Source organism: Epargyreus clarus, unplaced genomic scaffold, assembly GCF_041222505.1.
Source record: "Epargyreus clarus isolate Ecla_fem2 unplaced genomic scaffold, WU_Ecla_fem_2.2 ptg000003l, whole genome shotgun sequence".
Lineage (NCBI taxonomy): Eukaryota > Metazoa > Arthropoda > Insecta > Lepidoptera > Hesperiidae > Epargyreus > Epargyreus clarus.
The window spans coordinates 17,769,771-17,792,242 of record NW_027332211.1 but is presented as its reverse complement, the minus strand read 5'-3'; the positions used below and the strand labels follow the sequence as shown (position 1 = coordinate 17,792,242).

Here is a 22,472-nt window from a genome sequence, read left to right as displayed (position 1 = left end):
ATTCCACTTCAAGACCGTTGCTGTTGTAGTTTAAATCGTCATGATGAGATTGTTAGCGGTTGACCATCATTTTCATTCAGTAGAACACGGCAAAGCGGTAGGTAACTGTAAGTAAAGGTAACCATAGGTAGCCGTATTAAATTTATTGATAAGCATCAGACAGCTGCCATTCAATACCATTAGTGGGATGTTAACGACCATTATTTACCCTTCCCAGGCAGTAGAACGTACAGTTCCGAAACACGCCATGCTTTTACAGTTTAGTATACGAAAATTAACAATAGATACTTACTGTGTTGCATCAGCACCATCACGCTCAGAAAACATCATCATTTTACAATTAAAAAGCTTGATTTCTTGAACTTTATCTAGAACGTATACAACATAACGCGATCACATATAAAAGTACTTAGTACTTGGGTTTTTTTTTTATTTTAGTAAACTGATAAACCCGACTCACAACACAACGCATTGACTAAATAATACAGAAAATTAATTTAAAAGATTAATAATAAAGGTATAATGCAGGTATAATTTTAATTAGGTATATAATTATGTTGTGTCCACGCACAGGCTAAAAATAAAATGAACTCATATCGGTAAGAATCATAAATTATAATAATGGACAATTTTATTACGTACACCAGTAAGATAATACATAAAAATATTGACTTTAAATATTCGTCGTTACAGGCCAACGATATATTAAAACTAATTACAAAGTTACAGGCTGAATAAGTTATAAATAACTTTTACAGAAAAATAAAATGAATTTGGCGGGAAGTTTTTATCACTTTTTCTGTATTAAGTACGCTTACTATTACTATTACTTACTATACTTAGTATATATCTGAATCTCAGATTATAATATTTACTCTGAGATCTATTATTTTCTTAATTTCCATAAGTTTGACCTACCTACGTTCAATTTGAGGTGCGTTATTCAAATATTGCCATAACATTGTGGAAAAGGTCCGAATAATTTTATTGACGAAGATGAATGAAAGCGGCACAACAGCGAGCAGGGCGCACCCATCCGCACAAAGCTCGGCCGCTAATGGATCGCGCCCCCAGGACGGACATTTTATAATAGCCAAATGTCGAAGGTGAGCTACCTACTCTTTATACAAGGCTTTTTCACTATCTATTATAGATAATTAGATACCTATATTTAATTGTGAATATTGCTTTATATAAAGAAATGATTTCATTCGGGTGAAGATTTAATATAAAAAACCTTGTGGTATTATTGATTAAATAATCTAGATGTTATTTAACAAATTGTTTCGAAATTCAAAATGGCGGCTAATTTAAGTTTCCCGCTCATATTACAACCAATGAAGGTCATTTGTGAATACAACTTTTTTAATCAATTTATATAAACGTAAATACATAGTACATACATACATACATACATAAATACATACTATGTAAAATATTACAGAAATACGGAGCCTGCTACAAGTAACAATAATCAGGAAACTAGCGAAGAGTCGGATTGTGAAGAGGTAACTTTTAATTCGATTACATAATATTTACTTATTTTAGCCATAGATTAGTAAAGATACTTCGCCGCCTTGAAATTGAATGAAGCCACAAACGGCTTATTAGTAAGTTCTTTTTTTTGAATTCGTGACAAATAAAAACATTTACGAATAAATAACTAATACTGCGTAATTTACATAATAAATATATTTTTTTTTCAAATATTTTAGGGACATTTTAGCACGGAGACGTGGCAAAACATTTTTACGCAACTATTTCAATTCTCAAAACTGGGTACATTTTCTTGTTAGGAGTGAGTAATCTTTACTAATCTATGATTTTAGCCATAGATTTAGTAAAGATACTTCGCCTCCTTGAAATTGAATGAAGCCACAGACGGCTTATTAGTAAGTTCTTTTTGCACGACTCATGCGAAGCATCAGAGAGTGCTTTACGATCGAAAAATTTTTTTCGCTTCATTTTGGCGGCTATTTTTATTATTATAGCCTTGATAGTTCACGGAATCAAGATATTTTGCATACTATTGTCGAGATAATTTAATGGAGATTAATTCCATACTTTTTAAAAATTGATTTACTGCAATAGAATTGGAAAAAAACTCCAAAATAGGTCAAAAAATTTTCCTGTCCGTCATGTGTGAAACCTGAAAACACTGTAACTTGTGAAAAAATCCATCATTTGAGTTAATTTTTTTTTTTAAATTCTAATCGACGATTGTAGGTCACTGAATGCGAATGATTAATTAATTCAGTTTCGTTTAATTGCAATTAATAAAAACCGAAAACTACAAGACTGTATATATCTATAGGTATTATGTACATTTATTCCACCAGGGGCGCTTGTGCAGTACCTTCTTCCTACTACAGCTGTTTTTTCGGCAATTAATTTTGAACGACTTAAGTTTTTTTTTTTATATTTCATAATTAAATGAGCATTATGAGTCGTGCACTTTTGGATTTTCCAAAGTTTTTTGAATTCGTGACAAATAAAAACATTTTTAGAGAAAATTTACGAATAAATAACTAATACTGCGTAATTTACATAATAAATAAATAATTATTTCAAATATTTTAAGGACATTTTAGCACGGAGACGTGGCAAAACTTTTTTACGCAACTATTTCAATTCTCAAAACTGGGTACATTTTCTTGTTAGGAGTGAGTAATCTTTACTAATCTATGATTTAAGCAATTAAAATTATTTATTAATTTGTAAAATATGTGAACAAAAAAATGGCATTATGCCTAATGATACTTAAATAGCATCCTAATGAATGCTGACAGTGATTTAAAATCGAAATTTCAAAATAATCATTATTTACCTAATTAAACTTGACTAAAATATTACATAATATGCAATAATGATATTTCAATATCGTCTAAATGAATGTCGTAAATAAAAAAACTAAATTGGCATAGAAGTCCCAATAGAATTGTAGAAAAATACTTATTAGTTATTAGCTATCCATGGATCAACGTGGTCCAGTTGTCTCTTACAGTTGTGGAGATCCCCAGCAGACTCAATGATAATGTATCTACAACATCCATAAAAGCACCCTAGCACTTGTTTGCAATTTTAAGGTGGTCTTAATATTCCATAACGCACACAAAGCCTGAATAATAATATGTTACATATAGATACATATATTTGTTACCTGTGTATAAGTGAGTCCGAAAGTAATGTCCAGTCTGGCGATCAAAATCTATTCAACCCTAAATACTGCGTAGGTTTACTTTTATTTATGTTTTATCGGCCGTAATCACGGCGGCGAAAAACACACCTTAAAATAACCGGCCCGCGTTACTTGTTACGTAATTAAGTACAATAGTCTAAGGGTGGGTTGCATCAAAAGCCCGGTTAATGTTTGCGTTAAAGTTAAATATAACAGTAACTTTGACGGTAGCGATGGGATGTAAGAATTCTGTGTTGCACCAATTGATTTGTCATTAACGTCATTTGTGTCGTTGTCACCGCAATTTTTAGTCGAAATTGACAGATAGGGGAGTTGACAAATTGAGTAACTTTAACCGATCGAAATCGAGCTGTTAAAATTAAGTATTAGTTATGACGTAATTTCAACCTCAACTAAAATTGTGCAACGAATTATTTTTTTAACCATTGATTTAACGGTTGGTTAGGCTCCTGTAAATGTTAAAGTTACATGGTGCAACCCACCCTAAGGGTAGAAGAACTCTTTTAACAACAACACTTCTAACAATAGAGTTGCTGTGTTATTTAAAAATACACTGTCTTATTTTTAAATAACACAGCAATTACACACATTTTACTTCTTTCTAAATAACAACAATTCACAGCAGTTATTCTATCTCAATTAACCTACAAGTAAGTATAGGTATGCATATTTATTTGAAACTAAATTGAGATATAATTACTGCTGTATTTTAGAATGAGTTACGAATAATTTCCCTGTAATTTAGTCATCGGCCTATTCATGAAGCTGGGGTGGATATTGTTTTCTGTCCCTTAATATCAGCATTTCCTTTCAATATAATTTATTGTTAAATCCAGGTTATAACATTAATAATTTTAGCGCATGCTGACAGTCTACTGCAGATCAGGAAGACTAGGGGCAGCATGTTACACTTTACAGACTGGTGAGGTTTGTATCTTACATGTTTACAACAACTAAATGATACATAGTGCAAGTAGGATTATCCCGTGTGAATACTAACTTTATATACAATTGTCTTTGTTAATGTTGCTTACATTATGTGCCGCCTTCCGCAAAATACTTCGTCTACTAAAGATGACTGAATTCGAGTGTTGTTTACACGCAGTCGGCTGCCATCGACCCGGTACAATTCGTTTTGGATCTAGAGTATAAGCTTTCAATAAAATTATTGTAGAAAATCTTTTTCCACAATTTTTTCCACTGTTAACTGTAACTTTAGCATTCCGTGAATCTCCGTTTCATATATAAATCTACATTGACACAGCATTGAACCAAACAGTTTCTGAGTACCGGTATCGTCTAAATACCTAAGCATAAGCAATTAAGCATGTACCTTCAGCAATAGGTAAATGTGAAGTTAGTATCGCGTAAAAACTTATTGACGTCTTAAGTATTTTATCAGCTACAAATTCTTGAGGAGATAGTGGACCGGCCTCCTGAGCACCAGATATTTCTGAACCTGTTTCGTCAAGTGGACCCAGTTAAAATACTTCTGGATGGCAAGGCGCAGTCGACGTTCGTCAACGTTGTCAAGAGAACTGTTTTTGACAACGAAACGAACGAAGATGGGAAATGCAAGCTGATCTTTCTGTCCAGTAAAGAATACAGTATGTACCTACTATGACGTATCGTATCGTACGACGTTATCTTCATTATGTAACATCTTGGTCATCTTATTAGATAGTCTCGAATTATAATTATTTTTCGGTGAATCTCTTCGGTGACATTACAAGATTTCGAAGCGTGCAAGCGTCGGATCCTGACACTGTCCCTCCCGAACGAGCCAGTGAGCTGCACGGAGGAGGAACGAGCGGTGTTCCTCCGCACAGTCGTCGACTTCGCGCAAACGCAGAGCGTGCATGCCCTGGGCGCCACGCTGCGGCACCTCGACCTCAACTGGTCCAACATGAACATGGACCTGCATGGAAAGCCAGAGTTTCTCAGCTTGAAAAGAATATCGCTGTTAGTATCTTTTAAATAGATTTATTTAGTAAAAAAAATAGTTTACTTCCTCTTCCTCTCCTCTGCCTCTACCTTGGTATGCATTAGAATACATACGATACTTACAGTAAATTAATAATAGTGACGTCACCAGATCGAGATCTCGCTTTGTCATAACGACATAAAATTCGGAACGACGAATTCCGTAGACAACCATAAGTATACTCGTAAAGCTTTCAAAATTAGTACTTAGACTAGTGCCCATGGAGCAACCACTTCTGCCTGAAGATATAATCATTATATTTTCCTCACAGAGCGGATATAGTAACAATGGATGAAGACACATATCGGGGTCTTCAAATATTTAGCTCCCTGGCGCACCCGAGTAATTTCAAGAAAGGAATGCAGGGAAGCAATAAAGAAGGATTAAGCCTTTTTCAGCTTTTCAGCAAATGTTCTTCAGTGGTTGGACACAGGAGAATGAGGTGAATTAAGTACAAATTAAGTTTATCAACGTTCCTAAATTATTTTTAAAGCCGATTTATAAGTACTTTTGCTGGATTATTTTGCCTTATCTTTTGAATGTTATTTACATTTCTATTTAGTAAGCAAGTATGCTATGTATGTTCGTCAGATTGTTAATAGTAATTGCGGCTCTTGGTCATCTCTTTACTCTGAATATCAGTACGTCTTACCATAGGTCAGTTAAAAAGTCGTTTGCCATGAGAACGAAATAGAAAAATATCTCTTCTTTTAACACTCTTTTAAAACGAGAGCACAGCCGCACATTAAACTGTTGTTATAAGTACCTAAAGCAATGTTGAGTACCTACATTGCTTTACTTATAGGTCCATCTTCAGAAAATCTCACTCGGATCGAACTCTGAAGTAAATTTTAGCTCTCTTGTATTTTCCCCTTTGACACTCCTATCCAGTTGTAATTGTTCCCTTTTAGAATTTTGATGCGGCACCCGACCACCGACATGTCAGTCCTGCAGTGCCGCCAGGACGTGGTCTCGTTATTCATGCGACCCCAGAGCGACTCCCTCATGAGGAATATTTGCTCTTCGCTGAGGTTTATCAAGAATGTTAATGTAAGTTGCTTTTACTGTGAATCGTTTTAAATAAGGTGGTAAAATAAAAAAAAAGTAATAGATTAATAATCATAAGCACTTTTATATTTAAAAGAGTAGACTAATTAACGATGATAATTTCAGGGTATACTGGCTAAAATCAAAGCCTTATCTACGAAAGCTTACCAGTGGAAATCACTGTATAATGTAAGTATTTTATAGATAGCGTAATATATTTAACTACATCTTTATTGCGTACATAAACATAGTAACAGATGTAGAATTTAAGATATTTTCTGCTCAGTTAAGAAGCGTCTGCGTAACTATTTGACAATGTTTGTGTGTTATAGAGCCAAATAGTACCTATTGCTACCAATTGACAACTACATAATTGACAATGAGGATGGGATCTTACCAAATTTTATGTTTTTATTTAATGATTTCAGACATTGTATAACGCGGTGTTGATATGTGAAATGTGTGAGAGCACGGGCAAGGCTAGCGAATTCTTGGAGCAGTTAGCGTCATGTGACAATAATAAACTGTATGAGGCAAGATATTTTGATGTACTTTAATATATTGCACCATTTAAAACCTCACAGGCTAGCATATTTTTGTTATATTACTAACCATTTATATTTTCCTATAGATGGCGCTATATATGAACAGAATAATTGACTTCGATCTTTCAAAATCCGAAGGGAAATTCACAGTAAAGGCAGGAGTTGACCCTGATTTAGACATGAGTGAGTTAATTATTACAAGAGAAAGTAGATAGGGTATGTCATAGTTGTCCAAAAAATGGCATATTTTAGAGATATCTATATTACAATTTTCAAAATATGCTTTGCATACGACCCGTGCTTGAGTGCGTCATATTTTTAATGTATACTTTACTACTTTTATTAAAGAAAAACAATTCGAAAGCAAATGTTGATTTAATATCATAGATGGCATCGGGTACGTTTTGAAGGCTTCCCCTATGAGAAAAAAGAGATGTCATAGATCTTTTAAAATTATCAAAATTTTCACTAATACACACATAACTAAAAACACAGTAGGCATACCTACTAAAATATTAAATCTGCAAGAAAATAATCGGTTCCGTTTCTTCTCTCGCCTCCGCCTGCAAAATCGCTATTGCATCTTCCGAAACCAAAAACAGAGAAGCAGACGATGGCAAGTCTGCACAGGCTGATGTCAGAAACGGCGAAGGTGGAGCTGGAGCGGCTGCCGCTGTGCGTGCAGGAGTGCAGCATGCTGTACATGCCGCACCTCGGCTACCTGCTCGGCGTCCGGGCCTGGGCCGACAACCTCACCATGGAGCAGAAGGAACTGCCCAACATGAAGTTTATGGTAAGTAAAACTTTATGGTTAGTGTATTTTTGTAAGAGTAGTTTTGTCCGATATTAATAGCGTAAAGATTAAAATATTTATCATATCATATCTTACAAAATTCTTACGAGTACTTTTTTGAGGGTACACTATATATCTTGGTTAATATACTACTCGATCAAAAGTTTCGAAATGTTGAACTTGCATCACTCAAAGATAGACTAAACTAAAGCTAAAGGTAACTAAAAACTAAAGGTAAATAATTTAATTCGCCTTTATCTTTAGTTTCAGAACAACGACTACATTCACTATAAGAGCAAAGGATGTGAGGGTATGTGCCAATTTTTTTGAATAGTATGACGTTATAGGACACCTAAGTTGTTAACCAAATCTATAAGCACATAATTAGGCCGCAATCGCAATATATATTAGACAATAACCGGATCAAAAATCTAGAACGAGACGAGACTTATATTTGAATCACTGTATTGGTGTCGCGATGCTCAAATCCTTGACTAGTTACACATCATATAATGGTTCTTCCACCCTCGACCATTAAGTAGGTATATCTTATAGCAAATGATCATGAGATATGTAACCTGGTGCACCAGAGCTGGACGTGCTGATAGGCGACACGTACCCAGAGATCGTGGCGCACGAGACCCGCATCATGATGCGCCTCACCGACGTCGTGCTGGAGGGGCTCACCAGCCTCGCTCATGTCATCGATATGTGCGCTGAACTTGACTGGTTTGCACTTTTGGATTGTATTTGTTTAGCTTTAAGTTTTTTTACGGGGTATAGTTTAAGATGACATTTAACTCTACTAAAATATTCCTAAATTTACATTACTCAGATTATGTATGTTAAAACTACAACATTTATTTATTCAATTCCAAAAGATACAAATTTTGCCAAAAAAAATATTTCGACATATTCTTTAATCATCAATAATAATTTCTCCACGTACATTACATAGCAAGTAAGGTTTAGTTCATGCCCAGTAAAATTATTACCAATAAAGTGCCCTTTAGTTTGATAGCCATATCTAAAGTATGCAAAGAATACAACTTCGTCCGCCCTGAGCTTACGATGGACAAGGTGATACGCATCAAGCAAGGCCGCCACCCATTGTACCTGGCTTCAGGCGACACCTTCGTCCCAAACGATGCAGAGAGCAGTGCACAGGCCGGTTTCGTCAAAATACTCACTGGGCCAAATTCTAGTGGGAAGTCAGTGTATATGAAGCAAATCGGTAAGTATTGTAACTAAGACTTTTATTGTCAAGTCTAGACTCGTTGATTCGTTTCAGCTAGGCCAAGTTCTCGGAATTCAGCTTTGGGAGACGTCTTCGTGTCTTAAAGCTGGATACTGTTACTCGCTAGGCCTAACTCTTATGAGGACTTCATTTACATGAAGCAAATCAGTAAGTTTTATAACAAAGTTGACTGTGCATTTATCCTCTTTAAATATAGTTGTTTTACTAAGTGATGTAAAGTACACTCCATGAAAAAGTATTCTAGAAAAAATTAAGAATGTAAATATAAACTGCAGGATATCATTTTATATGCATTAAATTAAACAAACAGTATTACAATGTTTCATACGAGGTACTTACGTTCATGTGTTTTACAGGTTTAATAGTATATTTGGCACACATCGGAAGCTTCGTGCCCGCTGACTCTGCTACCATCGGCATCATCACCGACATCTACTCCCGGATACATTCCACCGAGTGCGTTGCGGCCCACATGTCCGCTTTTCTGATCGATTTGAGACAAGTAAACAGTATAATATTTCAATTTTACTCCACAATAGGGTGAAATTGTAAAATGCGTTTATAAACTTTCTCCTGGTAATTGTAATCATTTTAACGCACGTTCCTCCGGTAGGACTAGTGGTACAACAATTGTCGGTTAGGATTGGAGTAGAAAGCGAACTCACAGTCCACCTTTTTGAAAATTACTGACACTCTTGGATTTTTGTGACGAAATCGTTGGTCAGAATATCAGCTGGCATCCACACCTACTGGAACACAAAAATGTTTCACGCTAGAAATGGGCGTGGCAGTTGTACCATCCCGTTCGAATCGAATTAGCTCTGTTACCTTTCCAAAATAGTATAAAACTTTCATGGTGCTTCACCAGTACTCAACCTCGTCGACACCAGATGGCGCATGTCCTGTAGCAGCTAGAAATTAGTGTGGTGCTACCTCGGTAAAAACATACTTGCTATATCTTCTTTTTAAAGTAGTATAAAAGTTCCATGGTGTTGCACTAACTCTAACTTTTGAAGGTGGTAGAATCCTCTGTACTCTTACCTCCAGCGGCACCACTGTCACACTGTTTTCTGCCTAAAAACAACATTGTCAAACGCTGCTAGGTTTGTAGGGTATGATAAGGGAGACATACCTTTCCGAGACATTTAAGCTTAGTCTTCAGGGGTAACGGCGCATTTGTGGGCGACCCCAAGTAGGAATCTAAACTTATTTAGGGTCGATTACAGGTTTATGGGTGGCTGTAGATACCATAAGGTGGACTGCATGCTCGTCTGCTACTCTTTTACCTAAAACCTGTCCACCAGATGTCGCTGGTCCTGCAGCAGGCCAGCTCGCGCTCGCTGGTGCTGGTGGACGAGTTCGGCAAGGGCACGGCGGCGGCGGACGGGCGCGCGCTGCTGGCGGCCGCGCTCGCCGCGCTGCTGCTGCGCGCACACTGCCCGCACGTGCTGCTCGCTACACACTTCCGAGACTTGAAGACGTATATAGTGGACTCGCCCACTGTTAGGTTTCTGGTGAGTTTCGTTTATGTTGTGCTACCTGCTGCTGCGCGGTCACTGCCCGCACGTGCTGCTCGCCACACACTTCAGAGACCTGAAGACGTATATAGTGGACTCGCCTACTGTCAGGTTTCTGGTGAGTTTCGTTTATGTTGTGCTAGATGACGCTAGTGTTGTCGCGATTTATTAAATAGGTATAGTCCGCGCCAAATTGCTAGTCCGCTCCGAATTAGAAACGAGTCGCCTCGCAATGGTAAATATTATCGCAATGAAGACAGCGCAGGACAGGTACCCTCCGCTGCCCGCTCTCGCCCACAAAGCGCAGTTAGTGTGTCCTTACGTTGCTGAGGAGTGTATGCTTGTAGTTGTGTTTGACCGTATTGACTCTCTGACAGACACCTGCGCGTATTAACTTCAGAGCGGACTAGCAGTTTGGCGCGGACTATGCACTATTTTAAATTTTATTATGCAAATAGTGATAATGGTGTAATAATCCTCATCCAAGTTATTGGTGTTAGTGGATTTCCACAAACGCTTAAATAAAAGTATCACCGTTTCGTATACGATTATGCTGCCACAGTCGTCACTCGCTATCCAGGTGTATTTTCAATAGTTACATGTAAAAAATGTTCCAGCATGTCAGATTGCAGTGCAGGTATGGTACAGGTGTATCGTGCAAATATACTTTTCAGCCTGCATTATGTAGGTTAACTACTCGTATGAAAAAATCATCTTTCCAGGTGTCGCTAGTCCTGCAATACTTATCTTCATAATATGTTCATAATCATAAGTAATTATATAAGTAATATACATAATTATAAAATTACCTCAAGCCTAATTCTTTCTCCAGAGATTTGAGCACATAATGGACAATGGCGAACCTGTCTTCCTATTTCGGCTGACAGAGGGCGTGGCCGACAGCAGCTTCGCGCGCGCCGGGGCCGCCGCCAGCGGGATCCCGCCGCACGTACTCGATCGTGCTGGAGTAGTCTTAAATGCCATTATGGTTAGATTCTACGTTCGGATTGGGGAGCCCTACGTTATATACTGAAACTGTTTATTAAACACGTTCTGAGGGGTATGGTAATATAAACACTATTGTCCACTAGGCGACAGTCTACTTGGGTTAAGGACTATTATAAGGGTAAAGCCACTTTATTACTGTAATGGCTAGCCTTAACGGATTTCATATACTACTCTCGATTCTGTAGATTAGGGATAATAGTAGGAAATTTCCGTAGTCTCTTTGCCCAGGCAGTCCTCAGAGGTAGATAAATGATACTGATAATATTTTGTAACACTTCTCTACTGTTTTTTATTCGCAGAATAACGAGCTGCCGCCCGAAAATAAGAAAATTACTTCAAAGCTGAGGAACATTACGGAGATAATAAAAAAAGATCTTCTGACGGAAGAGATTTAATAATATAAAATTTATTATTATACAGACAGTAGCTTAGCATTAGCAACAATATTTTCATAATAAATAAATTTTAATATAAAATCTGATATATTTAAAAAAATAATTACAACTTATAACTATATTTTAGCTAAACCTTGTGGAATGATTTATTTTTGTCATGTAGCTAACAGATACATTATGTACACATTCGTTTACGTTCATAAGATGATGGCGACACTTACATAATCAATTTTGTGACTACAGATTTTACTTCTTTTTTATTACATTTGTTTCTAATAGATTACCTATAGATATACATAGGTATATTAAGGCTTTAAATATATAATTGTTAACCCATACAAATACGACAAAAACAAAAAATATCTACCAGCTATGGACATTTTTTATTTTACCTACTAAGATTCAAATAAAATAGACGTACCTTTGATACTCCGTGATACATAATCGTAAAAATACATACAACACGAAACCCAAAATAAATAAGTAGCATATAGGTATAATAATGATTATACCTATACATAATACATATGAATAATTCTCAAATCATATAATCTTTTTGAGCAATTTTGTATAAAATCATCTAATATATTATCTTCTCATATATTTCTCTGATAAATAATAACGATACAGTTACAATCGGAAATTTTCGTCCATAATATTTCTTAGTGATTGTTCGTTTGTCATCTTATAAAAAAAATTGAAACAAATTATATTATATTGCCTCAAGTTAATTTGAAACTCTTTAGATTTGAAAGTTAAAGACATAATTTTGTATAAATAAATATTACACAACACGGAACAAATTTTATAATTTTTTTAAGTTCACAAATAATATGTACCCATTACATTATTTTGTTCTGATTGCGTCATCAACTAACTACAATACATAATTACAAATACAACATCGCTCACAAGCTTCCACGCTCTATCCATGCATAAATGCAATTATAATAAGTTACGTTACGTTTTTTGATATTACAATACCGCGCAAGGGTTGCCCGTATTCACAGTATTTATATTATAAAAAAATGACGAAAATATAATGATCAAATCATTTGGCACTAAAAAATAAATGAATAATAATAGAAAATATTCTTTGTGCATTTTCCACATTCAAGTTTTACTCATAATTCTATTTTAAAACATTTAAAATTTCTGGCAACCCTATGAATACAATTGGCGTTGGCTAAAAGGCTATCATTCAGGCCAATTACACATGATATGTGAGTATGTTTACATGGACTTCATCTGCTGCATCAGCTCCTCCAGGGATAGCTCGGAGGCAGCCACCGCACCCCCCGTGCTGGATTCGGGGGTGCTGTTGTCTACGGGGATGCTATAGGCCACCTGGAAATATGACCTATCATTTATTCCATGTCGTAGTTGCTAAATATTATCATAAAAAAATCTCGTGTCACAATGTTACTTGCCGTACTCCTCCAAAACGGCTTTACCGATTTTCACCAAATTTTATATGCATATTCAGAAGGTCTGAGAATCGGGTACTATCTATTTTTCATACCCCTAAGTAATAAGGGTTGTTCATCCTTAACATTTCTTTATTTATATGGCAATACAATGTTTGCCTGGTCAGTTAGTATTATCGTAAAATAATTAAATACTTGATACATACAATAAGTGGATTCCCATGGCTGCTATTTTATTAGTTGGATGAAGCTACTATGATACCAGAGAAATCAGGCCACATTGATATTTCAATATTAAAATCAAGTTACATACCTGAACACCATCAACCAGGTTGAGATTAGACGAATCGTCATCTTGTGGAGAATTTTCATCAACTAAGCTTATACCTGAAATATTGTATAGTGTAACTAACTAGAACTAAAGCAATGTACTCATAATTAGTAGAGCAACAAGTTTTATAATTAAACAACTGTTAATAGTGTAATTGAATTTTTGTTACTCATTATCTCATTTGTTATTTGAATTTTATAAAACAATTTTATAAACAATTACACACCCCACTCATTATCAGCGTGGACTGGTACTGTGTCCTCCTTGACCTCAGTGGCCAGCTCCACCTGCGGCCGCGCGCGCACCTCGGCCTGCCGCTGCCGGCAGTACGAGTCGTCGCACTGCGGGTTAGGCTACAAAAAAAATCGTGATTACCAAAAAAATTCTACATCATTGAAGGTCGTAGAACCCTTTGTGGTTCGACTCCGGCGGCACCACCACCATACCCATTTCTGCCTAATAACAGCAGTGTCAGGCGCTGCTGTGTTCCGTTTTGAAGGGTGTGGTAAGGGAGACATACTTTTCCGAGGCGTTCCAGCTTAGTCCTCAGGGGTAGCGGCGCATATGTGGCCGACCTCAGTTAGGAATATCTAATCCTATCTGGGGTTGATTACAGATGTCCATGGGCGGCAGTAGCCACTTACCATCAGGTGGACTACATGCTTGTCTGCTACTTCCTATATTATAAAAAAAATCTGTGTACGTCAATTCATTATAGTTACACCTGTGTGAAGGGTTCAAAAAAGGGAATAAAGGTAATAACATAGAACTAGTAAAGAAGTTCAGAAACAATTTATGAAAGAGCTACAACTCTCTTGGATTTTATACTTTAATCACCTACTTCATAGGTAAAATATGATGCTATTCTAGACACAAGGGATGCCATAAACTTTACCATGTACAATTAATGCTACAAAGTTAATAGTGGAAGGAAATATTGGATCTTAAAACTCACCTTCAAACGCATTGTTGGGAAGAAATCTGTCAAAGCACTGTAGCCCAAGTAATGAGTGACAGTTCCGAATTCCAGCAGGTACTTCAATGTATTTTGAACTAAAATAGAAAAAAAAGACGCTTTTAAAACTGGAAATTGTTTTTTAGGGCTAAAAGAAGAATTCTTCAAATAAAAATCTCAATTTACATATTATCACATTGGTAATTAACACAAGTAGAATATTATAATGATACCTAGAAATCCGGCTACAATTCCCATGGTGGTGGGCAAACTGGCCGCACATACACCTTCTCTTTTCAGGGTCTTCTCGTCAATTTTTGAAGCCACTACCAGTGGGGGAGCACACTGGAAAATAGAAAGATTGAACCAATTTTCTAAAATATACAAGATTAGTTCAATAACATCACATATGCTAATATCTATTGAGCCAATTGAGCTGTAAAGCATGCCAAAGAATGAGACATACATACATGCTCATGACAAATATTACATTTTACAGTCTGGTAAAATTTTGTACTTACTGCGAAGCAAGCAGTCTCGCCGGGCACAATAAACTGTATGTGGCCGGACACAGCATTTTCACTGACACCGGACTCAAACCAGCGTTGGTTTAGCTCATTGCAGGCTGTGTTGATCGCCATGCGCGCCTCGAAGTTGTCCACACAGCTTAATACCAACTCAACGGGACCACCTTTAAGACTGCCAGTGCTAGAATAATATAAAAAAGTAATTGATAAAACAAGTGTTTTAACATGCAAGTTAAACACTTTATTAATTTAATTAAATACTGAAAAATCAACTTACAAAATTTTTAACAATAATTGTTTGAGAATAACTCATGTAGAAATATAATAGCCAAATAAAAAATCAAATTGTTTAGCTTGCAACCATCTCATATAACCAAATAAAAGAACGTAGAAAACATCTAGTTAAGAGACATTCAAAACATTTTAAATGATCCTAACCTGATAGTATCACAAAACTTCTGGAAGTTTTCCACTGTGGTGATGTTGTAATTGTAAGCATCAATAGCTACATCGGGGTTGATGGCCTGCAGGGTGGCTGCGGCTGCATCCACCTTACTCAGACCAGCCTGGTGAGGCTGGAAGAATAGCCGGTTCATGTTGGCTAATTCCACCTTGTCATAGTCGAATAGGATCAACTGGAAAAGGAAAATATAAATATGTTACGTGTTATATATGTGTTTACGTTATCTGTGGCTTGGCCACATATAAAAACCTGAAGAATAAATAAATGTCATTAGGTCAATAGCAACCTGGTCTATTATTTACATTATGTATTTAATACCTTAAATACAGAATATTTATCAGTGGCGACGAGTTTATAGACGTACCTAAGTGTGTAAAATGGCAAACTTTGGTATTTTAACGAGTTTTGATCATAATGTTCAAAGTTGGAATTCGTATAAAAATCGCCTGAACCAATGGTTCATAGCCAACGATATCACGGACTCTAACGACACGTCGGGGAAAAGAAGACGAGCAATACTCTTAAGTGCACTGACTGAAGGTACTTATGAATTGGCATCGGATTTGGCGTTACCTAAAAATCTTGTGGAGGTGGCGTTTGAAGACATATTATTGTTATTAGACAGACACTTTACACCCAAACGCTTCGGTTTTTCCGACCGACACAATTTTTATTCAGCAACGCAGAAGCCTGGAGAGTCGCATACGCAATGGGCAGCAAGACTTCGCGGGCTCACTGCACATTGCGGTTTCCTTAATGTGGAGGAAGCTTTGCGGGATCGCTTTATAATGGGAATGGTGCCGGGTGTTGAAAAGGAAAAATTATACGCGCAAGATTTGTCAAGTTTTACGCTGTCCAAAGCCATGGAATTGGCTGAAAGTATTAGTTGCGCTCGTGCGGGAGCCGCGGCAAGTGCTACTACCGCCTTCACCGAGTCAAATGAGCTATTCAAGATTGTTAGTGACAATAAGAAACGTAACATTGAAAAGGGAAGTAAGTGCACGGTGTGCGGATATACGAATCATAAGACGTCTGATTGTCGTTTTTCCCATTACACGTGCAAACGATGCAACAAGAAGGGACACTTACGTAAAATGTGTAATGAAAAAATTAAATGCATGAACACCTTAGTTGGTAACGAGAGCGATGACGATGACGGTGAGCTTTTTCATATTCGTTCTTTGAGGGTTGAGCCCTTGTTAGAAAAAGTTATAATTGACGGTCAATGTTTTAATTTTGAGGTAGACAGCGGATCAGCTGTCACTGTTATTCCCGAAAGTATGTACATTATGTACTTAAAGAATACGCCTCTGTCAAAAACAAAAAAAAAAAACTTATTACTTATACCGGTAGTAAAATATTTTGTTTAGGTACCGCCCGTGTCACCGTTTCCTACGCTGGTTATGAGCGGCCACTCGATGTTTTCGTCGTAAAGGATGGCGGCCCGCCTCTGCTAGGTAGAGATTTTATTTCTTTGTTTAACTTGCAACTAATTCCAATTAATTTTTGTAACCAATCTAATTCTCACGTTGAAAATTTAAGTAAACGTTATCCTCGCTTGTTTTCAGATAAGTTAGGCGCATTTAACAAGTACAAAATTAATTTAAAGTTAAAAGATAACGCGAAACCGGTATTTTTTAAAGCTCGTCCATTAGCTTTTGCATTGCGCGGTAAAGTAAGCACCGAAATCGATAGACTGGTCGATTTAGGAATATTACAACCAGTGGAGTATTCCGAATATGCTTCTCCGATCGTGCCTGTATTAAAAAAAAATGGCTCTATAAGGTTGTGTGCCGACTATTCTGTCTCAATAAACAAACAATTGCTTGTTGAACATTATCCTCTTCCGACGGTTAATGAATTATTTGCAAAGCTGTACGGAGGTCAACAATTTTCAAAACTAGATTTATCAATGGCATATAACCAGTTTATATTAGACGATGAATCGCAAATGTTCACATGTATTAATACTCATCGTGGGTTATTTAAGTATACGCGTTTAGTTTTCGGGTTGTCCAGTGCACCCGCGATTTTTCAACGGGCCATGGAGTGCGTATTGTCGGGCATGGACGGTGTTCTGTGTTTCCTTGACGATGTTCTGATCACAGGTAAAGACCAAGAAGAACATTTACAAAGATTGAACGCTGTATTTGAAAGGTTAGATAACGTAGGTTTAATTTTACAAAAAGATAAGTGTGATTATTTTAAGGATGAAATCAGTTATTTGGGTTATATAATTACTAAAGATGGCTTAAAGAAATCACCAGAAAAGATACGGGCTGTACTCGAAGCACCGGTTCCTGCAAACGTTAATCAGTTGCAATCTTTTCTAGGGTTGGTTAATTATTACAGGAAATTTGTTCCAGGGGCGTCTATTATTTTGAATCCTTTATATGAATTATTAAAAAAGGGTGTTAAATGGACCTGGACTGATGATCATAGGAAAGCGTTCGAAGAGATTAAAAAATGTTTAGCTTCGGACCAGGTTCTCGCGCATTTTAATCAGAATGCAAAATTAATATTAACGGTCGACGCTTCTCCGTGTGGTTTAGGAGCAGTATTATCTCAAGTGGAGGTCGGCGGTGTTGAGAGACCTATTGCTTTTGTTTCGCGCACACTTAATGCGGCTGAGAAACGTTATTCCCAAATACAGAAGGAAGCGACCGCTATAATTTTCGGAGTGCGACGCTTCCATCAGTATTTATATGGAAGATCAAGTCCGTTTGTGCTTCGTACCGATCACAAGCCTTTGATATCAATTTTTGGTCCATACAAAGGAATTCCAGAGGTATCCGCAAACCGTTTGCAGAGATATGCGATGTTTTTGAGCGGTTATAACTATGAAATAGAATACATTCGTAGTGCGGATAATATTGCAGATTTTTTATCGCGAGCTAGTCTTCCAGAGTCGACTGCGACGGGTACGACAGATGAGGAGGAAGGGTTAAACGACCGGGCTGCATATGTATGTTTTGTCATGGATGGTAGTATGCCAGTAACAGCGCAGGTCATACGCGATGAAACAGAAAAGGATAGCATCTTAAATCGGGTTAAAAAATATGTGTTACAGGGATGGCCTTCGAAAGTAACGAACATTCATTTTAAGCCTTTTTTTAACTGTAGGTTGCAATTAGCATTCGAAAATGGATGTGTCATGAGGGGTCATAAAATCGTAATTCCAGCGTCATTACAGTCTAAAGTTTTATCGGAGCTCCACATTTCACATTTGGGAATAGTGAAAACAAAAGCGGAAGCTCGTTCTCGTTTTTGGTTCCCTGGTATTGATAACGCTATAGAGAAAATGATAGGGTCGTGTGAAGTTTGCATTCAAATGCGGCCATCGCCTGCTCGAGCTCCTGCTGAACCTTGGAAATATCCGCCGAATCCATTCCATCGGTTGCATATTGACTTTCTTGGCCCGATACTGGGTCAATCATACTTAGTTGTGGTTGATGCGTATACAAAATGGGTTGAAGTATATAATATGACCGCCACGACAACTTCTAAAGCTGTAATAGAAAAAATATGCGTTTTTATATCACGATTTGGTTTACCTGATACTATAGTGAGCGATAACGGTACAGCGTTTTGTTCTAAAGATTTTGAACAATTTTGTTTATTAAATAAAATCTCTCACTTAACATCACCAGCTTATCACCCCGCGAGCAATGGGCAAGCTGAAAGCTTTGTCAAAATTGTTAAGAGGGGTTTAAAATCTTGTATACTCTCAAATTGCAATAAACAAGAGAGTAAATTAGTTTTATTAAGATATCTCATGGATTATAGAAATTCCGTACACTCTGCTACAGGTTTATCGCCTGCCGAAATGGTATTTGGTCGGAAGCTTAAAACTCGGTTAGATTTAATGTACTCTCCTCCGTCACCGCTCTCGATACCTACTGTTCCAAATCCTATTAAAAATACGCAGGTTACACGAGTTAGAAGTAGGAAAAATAGACCGCCATGGAAAATAGGCGATATTGTTTTATATAAGAAATTCAGTAATAAAAACAAATACGTATGGTGTAAAGGGATTGTGCGTAAGCGTATCGGCAAAGTGTTGTACGTTATAAGAGATTGTGCTACTTCAGTTGACGTTAAGAAACATAAAAATCATATAGTTTCATACAAAGGAAGTGACTATAACCGAGATGGGAAAAATTCAAAACCAGATGTCAAAGGAAGTGAGTACAAGCGTGATGGAAAAGATTCATTACTAGACGTATGTTCACCGCCTGTGATACCAGCATCAAACCATTTGCCGGCAGAAATTGATCATTTACCATCTGATCATTTTTCCTCGCAAAATAATCAAGCAACATTAGTGACGGCGGGAACACCTGAATCATCAGAGAATGCTTCATCTGATAAAGATCTTCTGGGACACAAAGAAGCCCAATATACTTCAGATGTGACGCCTGAACCTGAACTAGAAATTCCTGGGGAGGAAGAGGAGTTTCACGAAGCGGTCTCTGATCAGAGATCTCGATCGCCATCACCACCTAAATGGTTAAGACGGAAACGTCCTCCTGTAGATTATAAAAAATATTTTTAAGTTTTAGGGAGGGATGATGTTATATATGTGTTTACGTTATCTGTGGCTTGGCCACATATAAAAACCTGAAGAATAAATAAATGTCATTAGGTCAATAGCAACCTGGTCTATTATTTACATTATGTATTTAATACCTTAAATACAGAATATTTATCATTACGGTAGCCTGTTTTCTTCTACTATTCAAATAGTTACGTGTAAGGGACAGCCCTACACGTTAAGGCTGCATTGCGCCAGCCCTATCCGTTCTCACGCTGCATCGTGCTTGCGCAGCATCGTGCCTTTGCGGAACAGTCAATGCTGATGCGGCACGTCCCACGTGCAGGTGGCCGTCCACCATGGGAACAGTTCACCTCCATCGCGGAAAGTGACTCTACCTATCTCATATATTTCTTATTATTCCTTATCGTTACAAGTTGTGTTTAAATTTAAATAAAAATTTTAATTCATTCGCGAAATAGACTATTGCAATTCTTTTCCTCGACGCCCAGCTCCCATAACTAAACACTAAATATCATTTGTCGGGGGCAGGTCTAGGCGTTGAAAGCGGATGACGTAATACCAGATGCTGGCGGCACCTGCACCGGACGACATTCAAACCAAATGCATACTGATCAAGTGCTTCAACCCTTTTTATAGGAAGAGCAGGTAAAGTAATCAGGTAGATGGGTCATAAGTCGATAAGGAATGTCGTCCGGTGCAGGTGCCGCCAGCATCTGGTATTACGTCATCCGCTTTTAACGCCTAGACCTGCCCCCGACACATTCATTGTGTGGCCAGTTATTTACAATAACAATTAAAAGAGCACCTTCTAAATCCAAACTCATATGCAAATCACAATTCAAAATTGGTTCCTAAGTAATTTTTTAAAATGTTAACTAATATTATTCAGAAGTGATTGTACACTTCTAAAAGTAGAAGCAATGTAAAAATAATGATGAAACTTCCATAACATAAAGCAATTATTTTTAACTTCTAACTTACTCTTATTGTACTGGGGTAACTCAATATGTTTTTTATAAAGATGTAATTTCATTTAAAGTTAAAACAAAACATTAAAGAAAATCACATATTCCCAGCAAACACTTGCAAGAAAACTATAATGATATAGGACTGTACACTATGATGTAATTATAAAAGAAATCATAGCCAAATCTTTTACCTTTCCGATACCACACCTAGTTAGCATCTCTGCGGTAACGCTACCAACCCCACCAACTCCAACAACAGCTACTGACAGATCCCTAATCCTCTCGTAGTTGTCTACGATGCCCATGCGCTTCAAAGCCATTAGACGACTGGAAAAAAATAATTATAAATTATATAAATTAATATTAATAAACACACAAGTACACAAAATCTAGTTTATCCTCAGAAATATTGGCTTAAGGACAGTAAAAGTCAGAGTTGTATAGTAGAAGAAAGCTTAGGGGTGAATTACGAATAACTGAATGATACACAACCATTTATAGAGGAAACTTTGACTACCATATTGGCACCAAAATTCAACACTTATTCGAGTTGTACATAAATAATTGATTCACTATAAGCAAGCTTATGTAGCAACAAGTACCCAGAAGTATTTTATACTCAAATTATATACAATTTTCTATTAAAATACCTGTATGGATTGGAATCCACTACTTCAGACGACATGACTTCTATTTTCTGGCGCACAGGACCTGTTGACCCTTGAGCAGCGGCCAACTTTGCCTTTAACTCATTTATTTCCTTCTGTAAAGCCTCCACTGTAGCCATTATTTATTATTTCTTCACAAATTTTCAATAAAATATGTACTGCCAAGTAATAAACTGGCCTGATATTCTAAAATGTCAGCTGTCAACGTGACGTTACTCAATGCCACGGATTTTTTATGCGTTCATAAAATCATTTAATGTTTTGAAAAACAGGTAACTATCATGATAAATAATAATTAACTACTTACTACTTGTTTCAACATGCTGTTCTTCATAATTTTAATATAATGACATTAATGAGTTTTTAATCCCATATCATTCGTAGAATATTCGCTCTATATATAATATGTAATGCATTTGAAAATAATAATAATCAAAGCGATTTTTTTATCAATTCTTCTTGTATTCTTCCATCTAAAATGACATTCTGTTCAGCTTATACTTTTTATATCATTGATTATACTAAGACCCAGGTGAGTATGGTAGATGCTCCAGGCTTCTCCTAATGATAGCAAGACCAGCAGTACGACATAAAATACTGATGGCAAAAAAACCAATGTCGTTTAAATATCTAAAGATTGCAGTAAATTATACAGGAAAGCCACACAATCTTAGTAAAACAATCATTGAAAAATAATAAAACTTTATCAATATTACCTAATTGGTGATCGAAGGCCGGAACTACTATAATACAAACATGTTGTATTTTTCCTTATACTAAACCATTCCATATAAATTCATTAAAGATTAACTATACTCTTATAGGAAAA

The 22,472-nt window shown here is 36.7% G+C and overlaps 2 protein-coding genes across 2 annotated transcripts; one reads left to right on the top strand and one right to left on the bottom strand.

Annotated features, from left to right (window-relative positions):
* Window positions 1–996: 996 nt before the first annotated feature.
* Window positions 997–11,785, top strand: LOC140748528 (mutS protein homolog 5). Its single transcript, XM_073081345.1, has 18 exons — window positions 997–1,106; window positions 1,445–1,508; window positions 4,058–4,126; window positions 4,602–4,806; window positions 4,933–5,161; window positions 5,455–5,625; window positions 6,095–6,233; window positions 6,357–6,419; window positions 6,659–6,763; window positions 6,862–6,958; window positions 7,378–7,568; window positions 7,833–7,878; window positions 8,159–8,297; window positions 8,582–8,802; window positions 9,183–9,328; window positions 10,131–10,340; window positions 11,176–11,331; window positions 11,651–11,785. The coding sequence occupies exons 1-18, from the start codon at window positions 997–999 to the stop codon at window positions 11,744–11,746; spliced, it is 2,457 nt and encodes an 818-aa protein (XP_072937446.1). The 3' UTR covers window positions 11,747–11,785.
* Window positions 11,727–21,834, bottom strand: Uba5 (Ubiquitin-like activating enzyme 5). The gene is made up of 9 exons (XM_073091558.1): window positions 21,626–21,834; window positions 21,167–21,302; window positions 15,425–15,621; window positions 14,981–15,167; window positions 14,693–14,804; window positions 14,460–14,557; window positions 13,731–13,857; window positions 13,487–13,560; window positions 11,727–13,093 (listed from the first exon to the last, which is right to left on the bottom strand). The coding sequence occupies exons 1-9, from the start codon at window positions 21,760–21,762 to the stop codon at window positions 12,980–12,982; spliced, it is 1,182 nt and encodes a 393-aa protein (XP_072947659.1). The 5' UTR covers window positions 21,763–21,834; the 3' UTR covers window positions 11,727–12,979.
* Window positions 21,835–22,472: the final 638 nt, after the last annotated feature.

What these genes read in the sequence shown, in the direction of transcription:
- LOC140748528 (XM_073081345.1), top strand. Translation starts at nt 997, where the DNA reads ATGAATGAAAGCGGCACAACAGCGAGCAGGGCGCACCCATCCGCACAA. An exon ending in GTTGGACACAGGAGAATGAG is followed by an intron (nt 5,626 to 6,094) that starts GTGAATTAAGTA and finishes GTTCCCTTTTAG; the next exon opens with AATTTTGATGCGGCACCCGA. An exon ending in TGCCCAACATGAAGTTTATG is followed by an intron (nt 7,569 to 7,832) that starts GTAAGTAAAACT and finishes CTTTATCTTTAG; the next exon opens with TTTCAGAACAACGACTACAT.
- Uba5 (XM_073091558.1), bottom strand. Translation starts at nt 21,762, where the DNA reads ATGGCTACAGTGGAGGCTTTACAGAAGGAAATAAATGAGTTAAAGGCA. An exon ending in CTAGGTGTGGTATCGGAAAG is followed by an intron (nt 15,622 to 21,166) that starts GTAAAAGATTTG and finishes TTCCTTTTCCAG; the next exon opens with TTGATCCTATTCGACTATGA. An exon ending in TCCCAACAATGCGTTTGAAG is followed by an intron (nt 13,858 to 14,459) that starts GTGAGTTTTAAG and finishes TTTTTTTTGTAG; the next exon opens with CCTAACCCGCAGTGCGACGA.